The sequence below is a fragment of the Varanus komodoensis genome, unplaced genomic scaffold (assembly GCF_004798865.1).
Source record: "Varanus komodoensis strain SLA01 unplaced genomic scaffold, ASM479886v1 scaffold6_2, whole genome shotgun sequence".
NCBI lineage: Eukaryota > Metazoa > Chordata > Lepidosauria > Squamata > Varanidae > Varanus > Varanus komodoensis.
In genome coordinates this window covers 13,981,458-13,995,899 of record NW_025336346.1, presented here as the reverse complement: position 1 = coordinate 13,995,899, position 14,442 = coordinate 13,981,458, and the positions used below count along the sequence as shown (strand labels likewise).

The following is a 14,442-nucleotide window of genomic DNA, read 5'->3' as shown; positions in this document are numbered from 1 at the left end:
AACTATACTGCAAATAGCCTGACTTGGGATTTAGCCATCCCGTAATAGAGATCCAATATCTCACAATAAAGTCAGTGACAGAAATTATCTGATAATGATTCAGTCTCATAGGTAGTTGACTGATGACAGTCGTTCCTGGCTGAAAATACAGCCATTTGGAAAGGTCCTCTGAAGCATTGGTATTAAGCTTGGAGGGAGCATTTTTGTCAGATGAGTTATTCTGCTCATGTGTTGCCTGTTCTGATACACAACAGATGGTCTCGTTTAGTTGATCTTGTGAGGTTGCCCAGTATTTAGGATATATGCTACAAGTATGCATTTCCAAAACAGTTCAGGAGTTCTTAGACTACTTCTTATATGATATTGCCTGAAATAGAAAAGTTGATATCCAAAGCCGCTGGGCAAACTTGTGAATGTTAGCCCAAGCCAACAGAGCTCACTGTCTCAGACCTCACTGTTGCAAGGCTGTTCTCCCCATGAGGCAGGAATCCCCACTTGAAGCAGCCGAGTAGGAGGAGCAGTAAATTGTACACTTCATGCATCCCCCAGGAGGGTGCTCACACAGATCCTTCCGAGCAGGTGAGTGCTACAGAAAGCCACACTGGCCAGTGTCCTGTTGTGGCACTTCCCAGCACAGGAGAGACCTACTGGGGATCTCCAGACCTGCTCTCCGCCTGATGACACTACAGTGCACTTTCTGGAGAGGCCCACTGGCCCTGCTCTCCCAGTGAGCAAATGCCAGCCACCCACTGCCTTCTGGCTCAATTTGAGATTTTGCTTCTGCTCCATGGATTTGCTCCGAGCGAGCAACCTGCCTTGATCTGAGCAATCTGCCGCCTGACTTTCTTGGCAGATTCTCTCAGTGAGTCAGTAGGCAGGTGACTTCCTGAAGAGGAGTGTCAGCCCAAAACACTGGCCCGCATGCTCTGTAGAGGGCTGGTTGGGGAGAAGGGCCTGGCTTGGTGGAGTGGGGAGGGGTCTTTCCACAGAGCCACACATTGTTGGATGGGTTTTCCTGGATATTGCCTGCATGATGAATGGCTGGTGGCTGGAGATGAATGCATGAATGTTATGGAGACATGGTGGACACAACAGTGGCAGGTGTGTGCGTTCTCCCCCACCTCTCATGACAGAAAACCTTGTAGCAGCCCTACTGTGCTGAGATTGTAGTATCTAGAAAGTGTTGGATTGTGTATGCTCTGAACCACTTACATGCAGAAGAAGAATGAAATACTGTCCAGGTTCTTAAGAGCTGCCCCGCATTTCTGTGCCTGCCTTGCTCTCTTCAGAGTGAATTTAACATGTATGTTAAGGGTAGGAAAAGTCAGGGTGGCAGTTCATAAGAAATATTATTTATATTCTGCCTTTTTCCTCTTGTAGGTACTCAGAGTGGCTTACATAGCTGCATTCTATCCTTACAACAACCCTGTGAGGTAGTTTAGGCTGAGAGGAGGTAACTGGCCCAAAGTCACCCATGAACTTCATGACTGAGTGGGCCTAGAACCTGGATCTCCCAGGTTCTCAGTCTAACATTCAGACTACCACATCACACTTTGCCTCAGCACTATGTTCCAAAAATGTTTCAAATGTCTTTTCATTTCAAGTTTATTCTGTTATGAAATAGTTGGCAATACAGCTCAATCTTGTTACTTTTTCATATTTGGCAATTGAAAGCAAGCTGACTGATTTAAAAAAACTTAAGAACATGCTTTGCACATGTGTCAATTACACTAATGAATCACTAAGAGAATCTTAAACCTAGGACAGGTTTGCTTTAAGAGGATTGTTCTGTCCTTTTTGTCATCACCAGGCCAGGGTCACAGACCTTTGTGCTACAACAGTGCACTCTCTTTCTTTCTATACTGATACCTAGTACAGATCTTAAAATAACAGGCCACAGAAATAAGTTCCCTGGTAGCAGAATTGTTAGGACTAAAATGGGTCCCTGCTAGATCATATAGTCAGCTAAGTGGCCTGTTTTGTTTCTTTGTTGGCTTTTTTCTGTACAACTCGCTGTTTCTTTTTCCTGCCAGAACTACAAGTAGAACAAAGAAACTTGCTGACTGTGGAGGGACAGCACCCCATCTCACCCCTTGAACAGAACTGAGTTGTCAGCAATTTTACTTTGTGATTGAAGTTATACCATACTTTCAGCTTCTTAGCAATGGTCTTGAGAATGCAATAGGTATTACCTTAAACCAACACATTCTGATCTGTAGCCTGTATCCTGTTCCCTTATGTACTATCTGGCATGTGATCAATACCAAATCGTCTTCTATCAAAACTCAAATTTCAAAAAGAATGCTCTGATATAGGGATCCAAAATGTAAAGGTTGTTGGCAAAAAATGCCTATTTGCCCACACAAGGCCCATGAACAGTCAAAATAGCTTCTTCACCTGTTTTCTGATTGCTTAATTTCAATGAATATATTAGTATAGAAATGAGGTGCCTATAACATAATAGTATCTTGCTCTAAAGGAAAATCAGCAACATTAATAGAGAATGTTATAGAAGTTTAATTTGAGAGGTAGTGCAACTTATCAGATATGGCAGAAACTTGAAAGTTACTCTGATAGAAACGGGGAGAATTTGAGAAAATATGGTACCAACTCAGCTGAGTTGGAACTCAGTGGGATAGGTCAGAGTTTAGAGAAAAAGCTGTGCCTAATCCAGTGCAAATTACAAGTCAGAACACAGAGACTGAATAGATCAGTGAAATGAGCCAAGCTTCACATATCTGTCTATGTATACAGAGTCTTGAAGGGGCTGGCTTTCTGTTGCATCACTTCTTTTTGCCCAAATCAAGGTTTGTCTAGCAGGCAATTAAACTATGGCTTGTTTCACTGACTTATTTGATTCTTTGTTCCTTCACTTGCTCACTCCTTGTATCCCATATGCCTTTGTAGTCTTGTATCACTGACAGTTAGAGCTGGTTTTTTTAAACCATTTTTGCCTGCCACCTCTACAGCCTAGCAAACAACCACGTTTCTGGATTCATTTGTACATATCTTTGCATCAGCTTCTCTTTGATTTTTCCAGAAACGTGGAATTAAATTTTCCAGGAATTAAAATGGAGCTAATTGACATTATTACTACTTGATTTGCACAACAACTTATTGTGGCACAAAGGTTAAACAAAAAGAAACTGGCACTTAAATATATCCCCTTTGCAAAATCGTGCCTAAATAAGCTCTGGTGCAACTTAGTGCCTCCAGAAGCCACATACTGTATGTAGTTTCATGGAGTCCACCTGTGTGCAGTTCCAGTGCCATATAATACAGCTCTTTCTGGAAGGCCCCAGAGTTTGTTGGGGACCATATCTAAATAACCAACATCACAAAGCCAGTCCAGGGTAAAGTTATGCAGAAGCAGCAGTCAGAATCCAAAATTTATTTATTTATTTATTTTTGGATTTATATCCTGCCTTTTTCCTACAAAGGGCTCAAGGCAGCTTACATCATTCTCCTCCATCTCATCCCCACAACAACAACCCTGTGAGGTAGGTTGGGCTGAGAGTCTGTGACTGGCCCAAAGTCACCCAGTTGGCTCCATGGCTGAGTGGGGACTAGAACCCAGGTCATCTCAGTCCCAGTCCCATGCTCTTCACCACTATACCACACTGGCTGTCTTATGAACATTCTTCAAATCGCTATTATATCTGTTATTACAAAACGGAAAGAATATTGCTAGTCTGTGACTTTGCCAAGAGAGGGCCATCCACTGAAACTCAGTAATCTGATAAGATGGCATTCGTGAGAAAAGCAGCCAGCAGGCCAATGGTAACTCTGAAATTGTTGAAGAGATCTGCAGCTGACATGGGAGAAACCATCCATGGGACAGCTATAACCTGGATATTCCCCAGAGCTGATATTTTTTGAGGAGTGGCAAAGAAGCAAGACATTGCTGAAACAAACCCAGGGGACCTGGGGCAGAGGTTCACCTCTGGCAGAACAGTCAGCCTAAACAGACTGGACTTGTTGAAAAACAGTGTGAGTTGGCCAGTCAAAGCTGAGGTCTCAATTTGACTGAGAATCTGTGTCAGCACTTGAAAGTTAATGGTCGCTGATGATCTTCATCCAGCCTGGCAGAGCTAGAGCAGTTTTGCCAGGAAGAATGGACAAATATCCTGCAGGATCCAGATGCACAAAATTGACAGAAACTTCCTCAAGAAGACTCTCAGCTGTAATTTCTGCCAAAGGTGCTTCAAAGTATTGTGCTGTAATAAAAATAGTTTGCACATTCACAGTATTGAGTATCTTGTGTACATCAAGAGATAACAATGTCAGTTTAACGCATATCACTTCCAGGTTGTAAATGTGGAAAAGTGAAAGAGGAGCATCTGTAAGGCACTGTAAATACACAATGATTAACAACCCAGCAACAAACCATGCATTCTCTTTCTGGGTTATTTGTAGTTAATGAATCATGGTTTGTTAGCATGGCTGGGTCCACAAAACATGACAAACTAGATTTGCCTCAAAATGTAGTAAGGCACCACTGCTGCATTTGGAGGCCATTCTGCCTAGTGGGGACCTGCTCATTTTCCCAACGTCCTAATGGTTCCACAGCAACCGTGGCAGGTATTTTTGCTTCTTTGTCCTTTCCTTCATTTTCCTCTTCCCCTGACTTCCGCACATGCTCCTGAAGTCAGTATTTCTTGGAAACTGGGTTCTTCATTTAACTTATGCTTCTTATTTCTTGATTGTCTAGTTAGGAAAAATAAGTAGGAAAGTAGGTAAAGATGGTTTGTGTCATTTGTTTGATTATGTTTTTTCCCCTTTCAGAATGATGCAAAATTTCTCAATACTCTTCATGAAGTTTATGTACAAGTCCTGACCAAGAATACCGACAGCATCAAACTATAACTGAAGTGAATTCAATTCCACTGACCACCTATCTGCTTCAGAAACAATTATGCCTCTTCTTTAAAACTGTAGTATTTTAAAAAATAGTTTTAGTTCTTGAAGTCTTAATTTGTAGCCTCCTAGGAGACATTGCTCTCAGAAGTGATCTAGGTTTCACTGTGACCAATCACCAGCAGGCTTTTACTTCTGTATGGGGAAAATGGTCTTCATGTTAAACAGCACATTATTTTTTTAGCAGTTTTGAATAATACAAAAAAGTTTGGCCTGATTCTCTCCCACCCCCATATGTGTACATTAATAAGTGGGGCAGATGTGGTCTAAGCTGTGTGTTTGGCAGCAGAATAAAAGCGAAAAGAATGTTGAAAGCAGCCTCTAATTTAAGCAGACATGGAATATCCAGAGGATATTTTTAGGGTTTTGGAAGGAAATAGATAGACATGCTGCTAGCCTTCCAGCTGGATGGCCTTAGTACAGCATTGACCAACCTATTGAAGCCAATATTGTGCAGGGCTGATCTATGTATTTGGTTTTACTAAGGTGGAATCCAACCTGGTTATCAAATACCTTGTAAACAGGAGTTAACAATATCTTAAATGTAGTTAACAATAACTTTAATGTATTTTGTTGGTTGGTTTGTTAAAGCTATTATTTTTAAACAAATTGTTTTTAAACACGATGAATAGAATATCATTGTGGCTACTGTATTGTTCTGTCCAGGTTAAATGCAAATTTGGGAAGATATTTTCCCAGGAAAAGGATGGACTGCTTCCAGAGAAGTGTGTGTAACCTTATTTACAGTCTTGGCACATCAGTAATAAATGCAGACAGACCTCCCCATATTGTTTTTAATTTGCAGGTTTTTGTGGGCCTATCTTATATATGGGTTAAGATTTTATTATATACGAAGATCAGACTTACTCCCAAAGGAAGTCAGACTCTGATCTCTTATTTGTTTGATAGGCTGCTAGTGATCTCTCTGTGACTTGTATTTATTTCATTATGGCATGTGATAGTAGCTAGCAATACTCTAGTGTAACATAAATCTCAATTTATTTAAGCAATAGTAATGTCTAAAGGATAGGGGGTTTGTTTTTTTAAGATACAATGCCATTGTTTTATATTGTGAAAAGTGGTTTGTAGTCAGTTTAACCAGTCAACATGCACTGCCTATTTGTCAAAGCATCATTGTAATGTAGGAAGAGCATTGTGCTGGCAATGCATATTACCATAAGTTTCCTGTGCAATCCTTGGAAATGGGTAGAGTTTGTAAAAAAAAAAAAAAAAAAGCACAGCTGGGCTCTTGTACAAGCCCCATTCTTTCAGTAGGATTTGCAATGGAAAAGAACCTGGAGTAGAATGTACCTGTTAACTCTTTAACATTTAATGTGAGAATGATGACAGCATAAGTTCCAGGTACTAGTTCGGATTCATCAACCAAGCTTTCATTATTATGACTTCATTACTAACCAGTGTTTTTGATATAAACAGTGTGTTGATTTTTTTTAATCATTCAACTATATACTTCGGTTTGAGTGAATTTTTTTTTTGGATTTTTTTTATGTTTAGCAAACTCTGCCTTCTAAGAGAAACTTTTCAACCTTTGAATTCAGTGTTTCTAGTTACAAACCTTGTATTTGATATTGGATAAGTGTGCAGAATTCAGGGAAATATGGGAGTAGTGACATGCACATTTGACTAATGTATTGGCTTTAATTGTGGAACTCGAATGCATCTTTTCAGGCTTTTTAGATTTTTGTAAGAAACATATGAGCTCTGCTTGTGTGCTGGACCATTAATAGCACATCCATCTATGTGTACTAAAAAGCTTCCTTATCTAAATAGATTTCTGATAAATTTTTTTGGGGAGGAAAGAAACCCAACCAGTGTAGTACTCTTAAATTCTATTTTAAGTGGCTATATTACATAGACCAAATTTATATAATGCTATGTTTATAGAAAACCAAGAAGAGCAGTCATTAATTACTGTGCATGGAAAGAAGAAAGTTAACCATAAACATGAGAGTGGGGCTGATAATGCATGTTAGGCATAGTGATAATGAGCTGAACTATATCACAACCTTTAAAGTGAGCATATCCAAAGAAATAAAACAAATAAAAAGGGTTCCCTGATTTTGAATGTACCATTAAGATCCTGTGTCTTCAAGTGTTAACAAGAAGGGAATATTGTGTTGAACAACAATGACATTTTCAAGAACGATTTATTACAATAGACTTTGTACTCCCATTTACCACTTTGCATTGTAATTTTCTGGAAATCTCAGTTGGTAGCTGGCAGATTCAAATTCTCAATTGCTAGAAGTATGTTCAACATCAAAAATAATTCTCTGTTTCTAAGGCGAATGTCTTTAGCTAGAAGTTGTAATGAAAGTTTTTTTTTCTACTTTTTGACAGTGGGTTTGCATTAATCTTGACTCTTACACACATCAACGTTACATTTGCGTATGTAGCAGGCTCAGGCTGGGAGAATGGGATTCTACTACACAGTACTAAGCACTGTTTGCAACATTCAGCATATACCACACTAGTGCTCTTATTACTTGTTGTGATGTGATGATAAAAACAATGAAAAACTTTTAAAGAATTGCTTTGAAAAACAAATGTTGCAAAATTAAATAACAGATGTTTACAAAATGTGAAAATCAGTCGACAGCTATAGTCTGAATACTTTAACATTTTTTAAAATTCCAAGTTTGGATTTATAACATTTGTTTCTTGTTACCTGCATGCAGCAGTGACAAATGCATAGCTAACCGACCAATGCAGCCATTAATTTGAGCATTTATTTTGGCAAGGTGTTCTCTCTTTCCTGAAAGTAGACCATGTTTTAGATTGTATTCTCAAATGAATATTCACTAAGCATGTATTTTTTTTGTTTCCTGTATGATGCTTTTAAACAATGCTTAATATTTGTCTATTCAAAAGTGGCTTTAAGACATACAGCTTATTCAAGAATTGATTGCTGTTTTATAGGTAAAAGTTATAGTTACTGTTACATTAACAATGCTATTATTTTAAAGATGTGCCTGAAAGTATATATTTGTAACACACCTTACATAAATTAAATAGTTTTCACTGACGCGCGCACACACACACACACACACACACAGAGTGCCACCTTTTGTTGGCTACTTGAGTTGCTTAAGCATATCTTAAAAAGAGGAATGTGTGCAATATATATTTCACCTCAGTTTTTGACATCTTTGCAAAAATGTTAAGATGCAATATCTTCACTTTATGTGGGAAAAAATTGCAATAATCTTCCCCTTGTGGTTTGTTTTTGTACCAGTTTAACATTGTGGACACATGGTGGTTCTTTGTTAAAAATGCACACTATACTCAAATGTTTGGGTTTACTGTTTTAATTTGCACTCACATTCATATTGAGAAATTGAGGTGCTTCAGATCTTTGGGATTTTAAGTAGCAACATTTGGGAAAACTGTGGACATGATCCTGTCTGACAGGTGCAGGACCTACCCTGAAAATTTTCCATAAGCTCGGTAGAGATGTGCTTTCCTATTTCTGTTGGCACATGGAAAGCTGAAGCGGCCATTAGGAGAGGAATTGGATTTTTATGCATGCCTCCCACATTCTTCTGTTCTCCTTAACTGCCTAGTGCAAGGTATATGTGCTCCAATGCCCCTGTATAGGTGGGAGTGCTGGGGATAGGGCTGTATTTTGCATGTTGGATTCCTCACTAAGTTGATGCGCACCTGTGTTGGATGGGATTATGCCCAGTAGTTTTTGAGCAACATTTTAACTGTCACCATAAAGCATCATTAACATTTCAGAATATGGGTATGTAATTTGTGCCATCTTATTATGTTGGCAAATATTAAGTTATTGCATAAATGTTTAAGAATGAGCATTTTTCATTGAAAATTTTGTATGTTTGCAGATATATTTTTGTAATAAAACTTGAAAGACAAATATTTGCCTTACTTTTCTTGGTGGTAGTCAATACTCTGAAAGGGATCCTAGCTAGAAGAGAGGTTGAAAATTTAAAAGATAGCTCGATAAACTCATGTTGCAGTTCAGAAACTGAACAGAACATTTTAACACACAACCCTGTCCTTTGTGTTCAGTGTAACCCATCATGTTCACAAATGCATTATGAATATGAATCATAGAAACAGAGTGGGTCAGAAGGGGCCTCCTGGGCCATCTAGCCTGATCCCCAAATCCTATATGAAGACAGAGGAAATATTACTGGACCCCTTGTGAAAAATTTACCTAATCAGCCCAGACATCTTAAATGTGCTTCTGTGCCTTCCAAAAGATACTTGATATTCAAGGCCAAGCTAATAAGGAGCATAATCCAACTGGAACTTGTACACAGCAATGCTTAGGTCATGGGTCCTCAAACTACGGCCCACGCGCATGCTTGCTGCACAGGCAGGGAGGCGATGGCTTGCTCACTCGGAGATGGTCTCCAAGTCACCGCCACTGCCTGCCAACCGTACGCGTGCGCTCGCCACTGCCTCGCAACAAGGCGGGGAGGTGGTGGCTGGCTTGTTCAGAGATGGTTTTGGACTCGCTGGGAGATCTCCAAGCGAGTGAGGCGCCGCCCCACACACCCAATGCCTTGCGTGTGCCTGATGCCGCCTCGCACACGCCGGACAGCATCTCACCGGCCTGCGCCCCCAGGCACCCCACCTCACCAGCCCGCAACAGTCACCACAGCCTTTCAACTGCCCCCCTATTGAAAAAGTTTGAGGACTGCTGGCTTAGGTGGTCTCTAAAAGAACAGGATTGTTTGGAGATCAGCTCTGAGTTTGGAAAGCAGCTCAGAGCTTGGAAATGAAATTCCACACCCTCCCTGGAGTCAGCACAGAAAGAACCACATGAGCTCTCTATGGAGTTGTAAGAGCAACCCTAGAGAAACACTTTAGAAGGCAATCTAGAGAAAGATAGGAGAGGAGACCAGGTGAGGTGCAGGGTGGGAGGAGTGAGTGGATGAGCCATCCTTCTGGCCTGCTGTCCTAGAGAGGTTGCTTGGAATCCTCCACATTCCAAGGGTTATGAGCATCCCTGTAGGATTATGCCCTCAGGCAATTTGGACCAAGTGTTCTGCAGGAAGGATTGAGGATGCTGCATGGCAGGATGCCAGGTTCTGTGGCCAGTGCCCATGTCAATACCACACCTTAAAAAAACGGGGACATCTACAGCTGTGGAGATTGAGTTACTGTTCTGTTTTCCCCAACTTTGGACACTATTCAGTAAGATAAAAAGTGGCAACACTGGGAAAACACAGGAGGGTTACAAATGGGAGATGATGTATAGACCTCCATAGTGAATGCATCATAGTGATTCCATAAAAACTGTCTGGAAACAGTCCTGGTGTATGGAGCTCTAAAATCGCACTAGAGCTACTGGTAACATATAAATAAGTGTGTTCCTTCTTGGAGCTGTGGAATATTGGAGAGTGCAATACATGGGAAGTGTAAGAGCCAAAACAAAAATACTTGGTGTGAACTCTGCTCTAATCTTAAAAAGGAAGAGGAGTTATTTTATTGCAATTCGAAACACTTGCTGTTTATGGGGTGTTCCCTGCCCCACATGGGAACATAAGTGGCTTCATAGGCTTGTCAATAGTGGAAGCGACACTAATTTTTCTAGGCTGTTTATTCTAACCAGCCACCTCACATGGTCAACCTTGTCAATGAGTGTCTACGCTGAACACTTGTGTAAGGGTATTTAGTGTCAGAACTACACATATCTAAATGATCTTTCCACCTTCATTGTGGCACAACTATGTAGGTAAGCACACAGACAAGTCAGTTCCAAAAGAAGGTTGTTTTAATAAATACAAAGGAATCAAATATATAGGGAACAGTTACTTTTAACTTGTTGGAATCACACACTGTATGAACTTCCAGATGAAATTAAATCAGCAAATGAATACCAGAGACATACCCAGGATTCAAATGCTGGGGATGTGAAGGCAAGGCTGTGAATAGACACAGAAGGTGTGAGTCCTGTACTTTGGTTCCAGGGGAGCACTGAGGTGAAATACGGAGCAGTTGTTTTGATTGATCAGCAGACTAAATTTCTTGTTGGGAAGAACTGTATTTTTAGTAGAATTTGATTTGATTGGACTTCTTTGATCGGCTGGATTAGTCAGTGGTGCTGTGCGACTAGTTTTGACCATTGCAGTCCCCAGAGTTGATAAGGCTGAGTTGGAAGTTGAAGGAGAGACAAGCTAGGCATCTTATGTGTGCTGGTTTTATTATTTGACTATACTTCCAGTAGCACTTACTGGAACTTAATAAGAAACTAAACATTGTTATTTATCTAGTGTAGTTTAGTGGAAGTCAACACCCACCTGAACACTTTATACAGTAGCGACAAAGTGGCTACAACAAGGCCATAGACAGACTAAGCAAATCCTTTTGAGAGAGGAGAGGGAGGAGGCACAGAAAAGGACATCAGAGCAGGGGAGACAAAATTTGCAGCAGTTTGTCTCCAGTTGCCAGCAAAGCAGAGCAGCCAGTCCTTGTGCAAAATGGCCAAGGAGGCCACTCTGGCTTCTTCGTCTTTCCTTCCTCCAAGTATTTGCTGCACACAACTGGAATGAAACTCCAGAATTCCTTGTGTGCTGCCCAAATCTCCTGTAAGGATTCTACAATCACAAGAGGCTTGAAGAGGAAACAAAGAGGACCCCAGAAGAGGAGCCTGGATAATCAGGATGTGATTCTGCTAATTGGCTGGGCTTCCTCCCAAATTCTGGTAAAAAGAAAGATCTTACCAGAGAAAAGCAGACAAGAATGGTGGATACAGTTTATAAATAAGAGCCCTCAAGAAGATAGGATAGATCCTGTAAGGTATCTTTCCTGGGATTAGGATGGGTTGTTCTGAAGACCGCTCATGCGCAGAGAAACAGCGGAGGGAAGGCACCTTGAGAAAAGCTGCATGCAGGCAGCCACATCAGGAAAACTGGAGACTTAAGCAACCAGGTAAATGTTTTGTAGAAAAGGATGGATGAGGCTGCTTGGCGGCCTATGAGATTCCATGACTTTAAATAATGTCAGCAGAGGCGCAGGAACCAATGGACACAGGATAGTGGGCTTGTCACATATCAAGGAAGCCACAGTCTTTGTTCACATGATACAAGAACCCTCCATGGCTTCTAAGGGTTAATGTGTTGTCTGAACAAGTTAGCCATGGCTTGTTGGTGGGTTCAATTAACCCACCATGGCTTGACAGGTTGTCCAAACCTAGAAAACATGCTAAGCTATGGTCAAGCCAAAAACTAAGAGAGTTCATTGCCAGTGTGATGACAATGGGAACAGACAAAGGGCCGGGTTGCCTGTTCCCCCAGGTTCCTGTTGATGGAGGGAGAGTGGGATGGTTCTTGAACAACCCTGCCCTCATGCACCCGTGGGGAACAGCCCTGGGCACAGGTGCGCAGCAGAAGCAGCAACCGGTCAGTCTCACTTCCTTGCAAGGAAGTGCGACCAAGTGGCTGGGTCCTGCCCATGAACAATCCCACTCTTCCTCCAGCATTGGCAGGAGCCTGGGAGAAACCCATGAGAGCTGCACAGATGACAGTGGTCAAAACTCCCAACTTGTGGCGGCGGTCATCTTGCTTCCCCCAGTGCTTGGTGCCTCAGCATTGTCCCCTGGGATACTGGAGGAGGACCAGTGGGGTGGGGATGAGGGACGCAGCCCTTGCTATGCCTAGCAGTCTGTCTGGTGCAGGAAATTTTACCTGCAATGCATGGGTCAAATTTCCCAGGGGAGGGTTGTTGATGTGCTGTGTGATTTATCAGCCATGGTAAATTTGGTGTGCTGTCTATGGCCTGTAGTAGGTTCAATAAACTCACCAGTGCTCTTTATTATGTTGCCTAGACCCATTCAACAAACAAACCGTGGCCAAGACAAAGCACCAACCAGTCCTTTGGCAAGAGTAGGAGAAAGGCTTGCTGCTCAAGTCAAGGGACTGGCGGTAACCTTCCTTCCCAAATGGGGACAGCTGAGATTGGCTTGCCTTGTCTCCTGACATTGCTGCAGCAAGTTGATTAGTACTGGCTGTGGCTTGATTTTTGGACAGGGATGGGGGTTAAGCTTGCAAAAACTCTGGTTAAGGTGGCTTTCCTGATCCTGTTTTGGGACAACCAGAAGGTGGATCCCCCAAACTGACCATGCTGTTGGGACAGTGCCCAACCCCCACAAGGCAGGAAATGGCCCATTTCAGACAAAAGACGCAAACCAGCCCCTTAACTAACATCCACCCCCACAGTCATGTGCGCACATTCTGGTGAGATTCCCAGGCATACGCAAGAAGATGCTCAGCCGTTTTGGTGGGACTGATAGCTCCGAGTCTGAGCCTGATGGGGAGTTGGGTGCCCTAGACAGGGCTGAGCGCTCGAACTCTGATAATGGAATATTTGCTTCATCTGCAGTCCCAGTTTCTCAGTACCCATCTGTGCCTGTTCAAGATGAGATTATTTCAAGGCCAGTCATGGGGCCCAGTCCACCACCTGCAGGAATGAAGAACAGCAACAATGTTCTGAGGAGGAGATTTGGAGATGGGCAGTCTCTTGGATGGAGAACTCCAGCCTCTGGAGGAGATGGACCCAAAGGTCTGTCATCGCAGCCACAGGGTGGCCTAACTGGGGGCTCAGAGGGAAGAATGCAGGTGCGCCTGTTTCCACAGTGCCCCCCCCTTCCCGAGACAGGCCCAGAAGGGTTCATAAGCAAAGCATTGGTAAAGGGGGGGGGGGCAGAGAGGGCTCAACATTTCACTTTGTGTATGCTCAGAGACTTGTGTATGCTTACAGACTTCTGTGTAGAATAAAGATGCTTACAATAAGTGCTGGAGTGTCTGTCTTGCTGGGGAGGGAGCAGCAAGCTCACAACACCCATGCAGGGGCCGCCTAAGTCACCATCTTTCCACCTGGGAATCCATCACATCTGACTGCTGGGTTCTTTCCATACTACAGCATGGATACAAAATTGAATTTGAAACCTTCCTCCTTTCGGAATGGTTTACATTACTCCTCGCTCTCCAACCCTAATGGAGGAAGTTGCCAATTTACTAGCAAGGGGTTTGATCTTGCCGGTACACCAATCTGTAGCTAAGCGTGTTTTCTATTCATACTATTTCACCATTCCGAAAAAAGATATTGGTCAGTGGCCCATTTTGGACCTGTGGGGAGTAAACCATTTTATCCCACTCAAACACTTCTGAATGGTCTCTGCGCAAGGCATTGTGCTGCTATTGCTAAAAGATGACCACTCAAGAGCAACGGTTGCAGGTGTGCCACCTGCCTTTTTGTAATGCAGCCCTGGTTTCTGTGCGATTGCTCTGCCACCCCGGGTGTAACAGTGCCTCTCTGCTGCGAGCAGTGGGGGGCACTTCAGAGCCTTGTGTTCACCACAGGACCTGTGCCCCCCACTGGGTTTTCTGTCACTTCCTGAGGTGCTATCTGCTTACGGTACGTCGCACAGCTGAGGGACCTGCTGGGGCTCCTGACTCCCCCCCCCCCCCCCAAACTGCATGTTCCTAACCGGAAAGGAGAAGATGAGGAAGTGTGCCCAAAACACTCTTTTTG

General features: G+C 42.5%; 1 protein-coding gene across 3 annotated transcripts in view; it reads left to right on the top strand.

The window, feature by feature from the left end:
- Positions 1–8,815, top strand: part of DCP1A (decapping mRNA 1A) — a 39,199-nt gene extending 30,384 nt beyond the window's left edge. For all 3 annotated transcript variants that reach the window (XM_044451268.1, XM_044451267.1, XM_044451269.1), the window contains one exon: positions 4,786–8,815. In XM_044451268.1, the coding sequence (XP_044307203.1) occupies positions 4,786–4,866 (81 nt within the window). In that variant the 3' untranslated portion in view covers positions 4,867–8,815. The remainder of the gene's footprint in view (positions 1–4,785) is intronic.
- Positions 8,816–14,442: the final 5,627 nt, after the last annotated feature.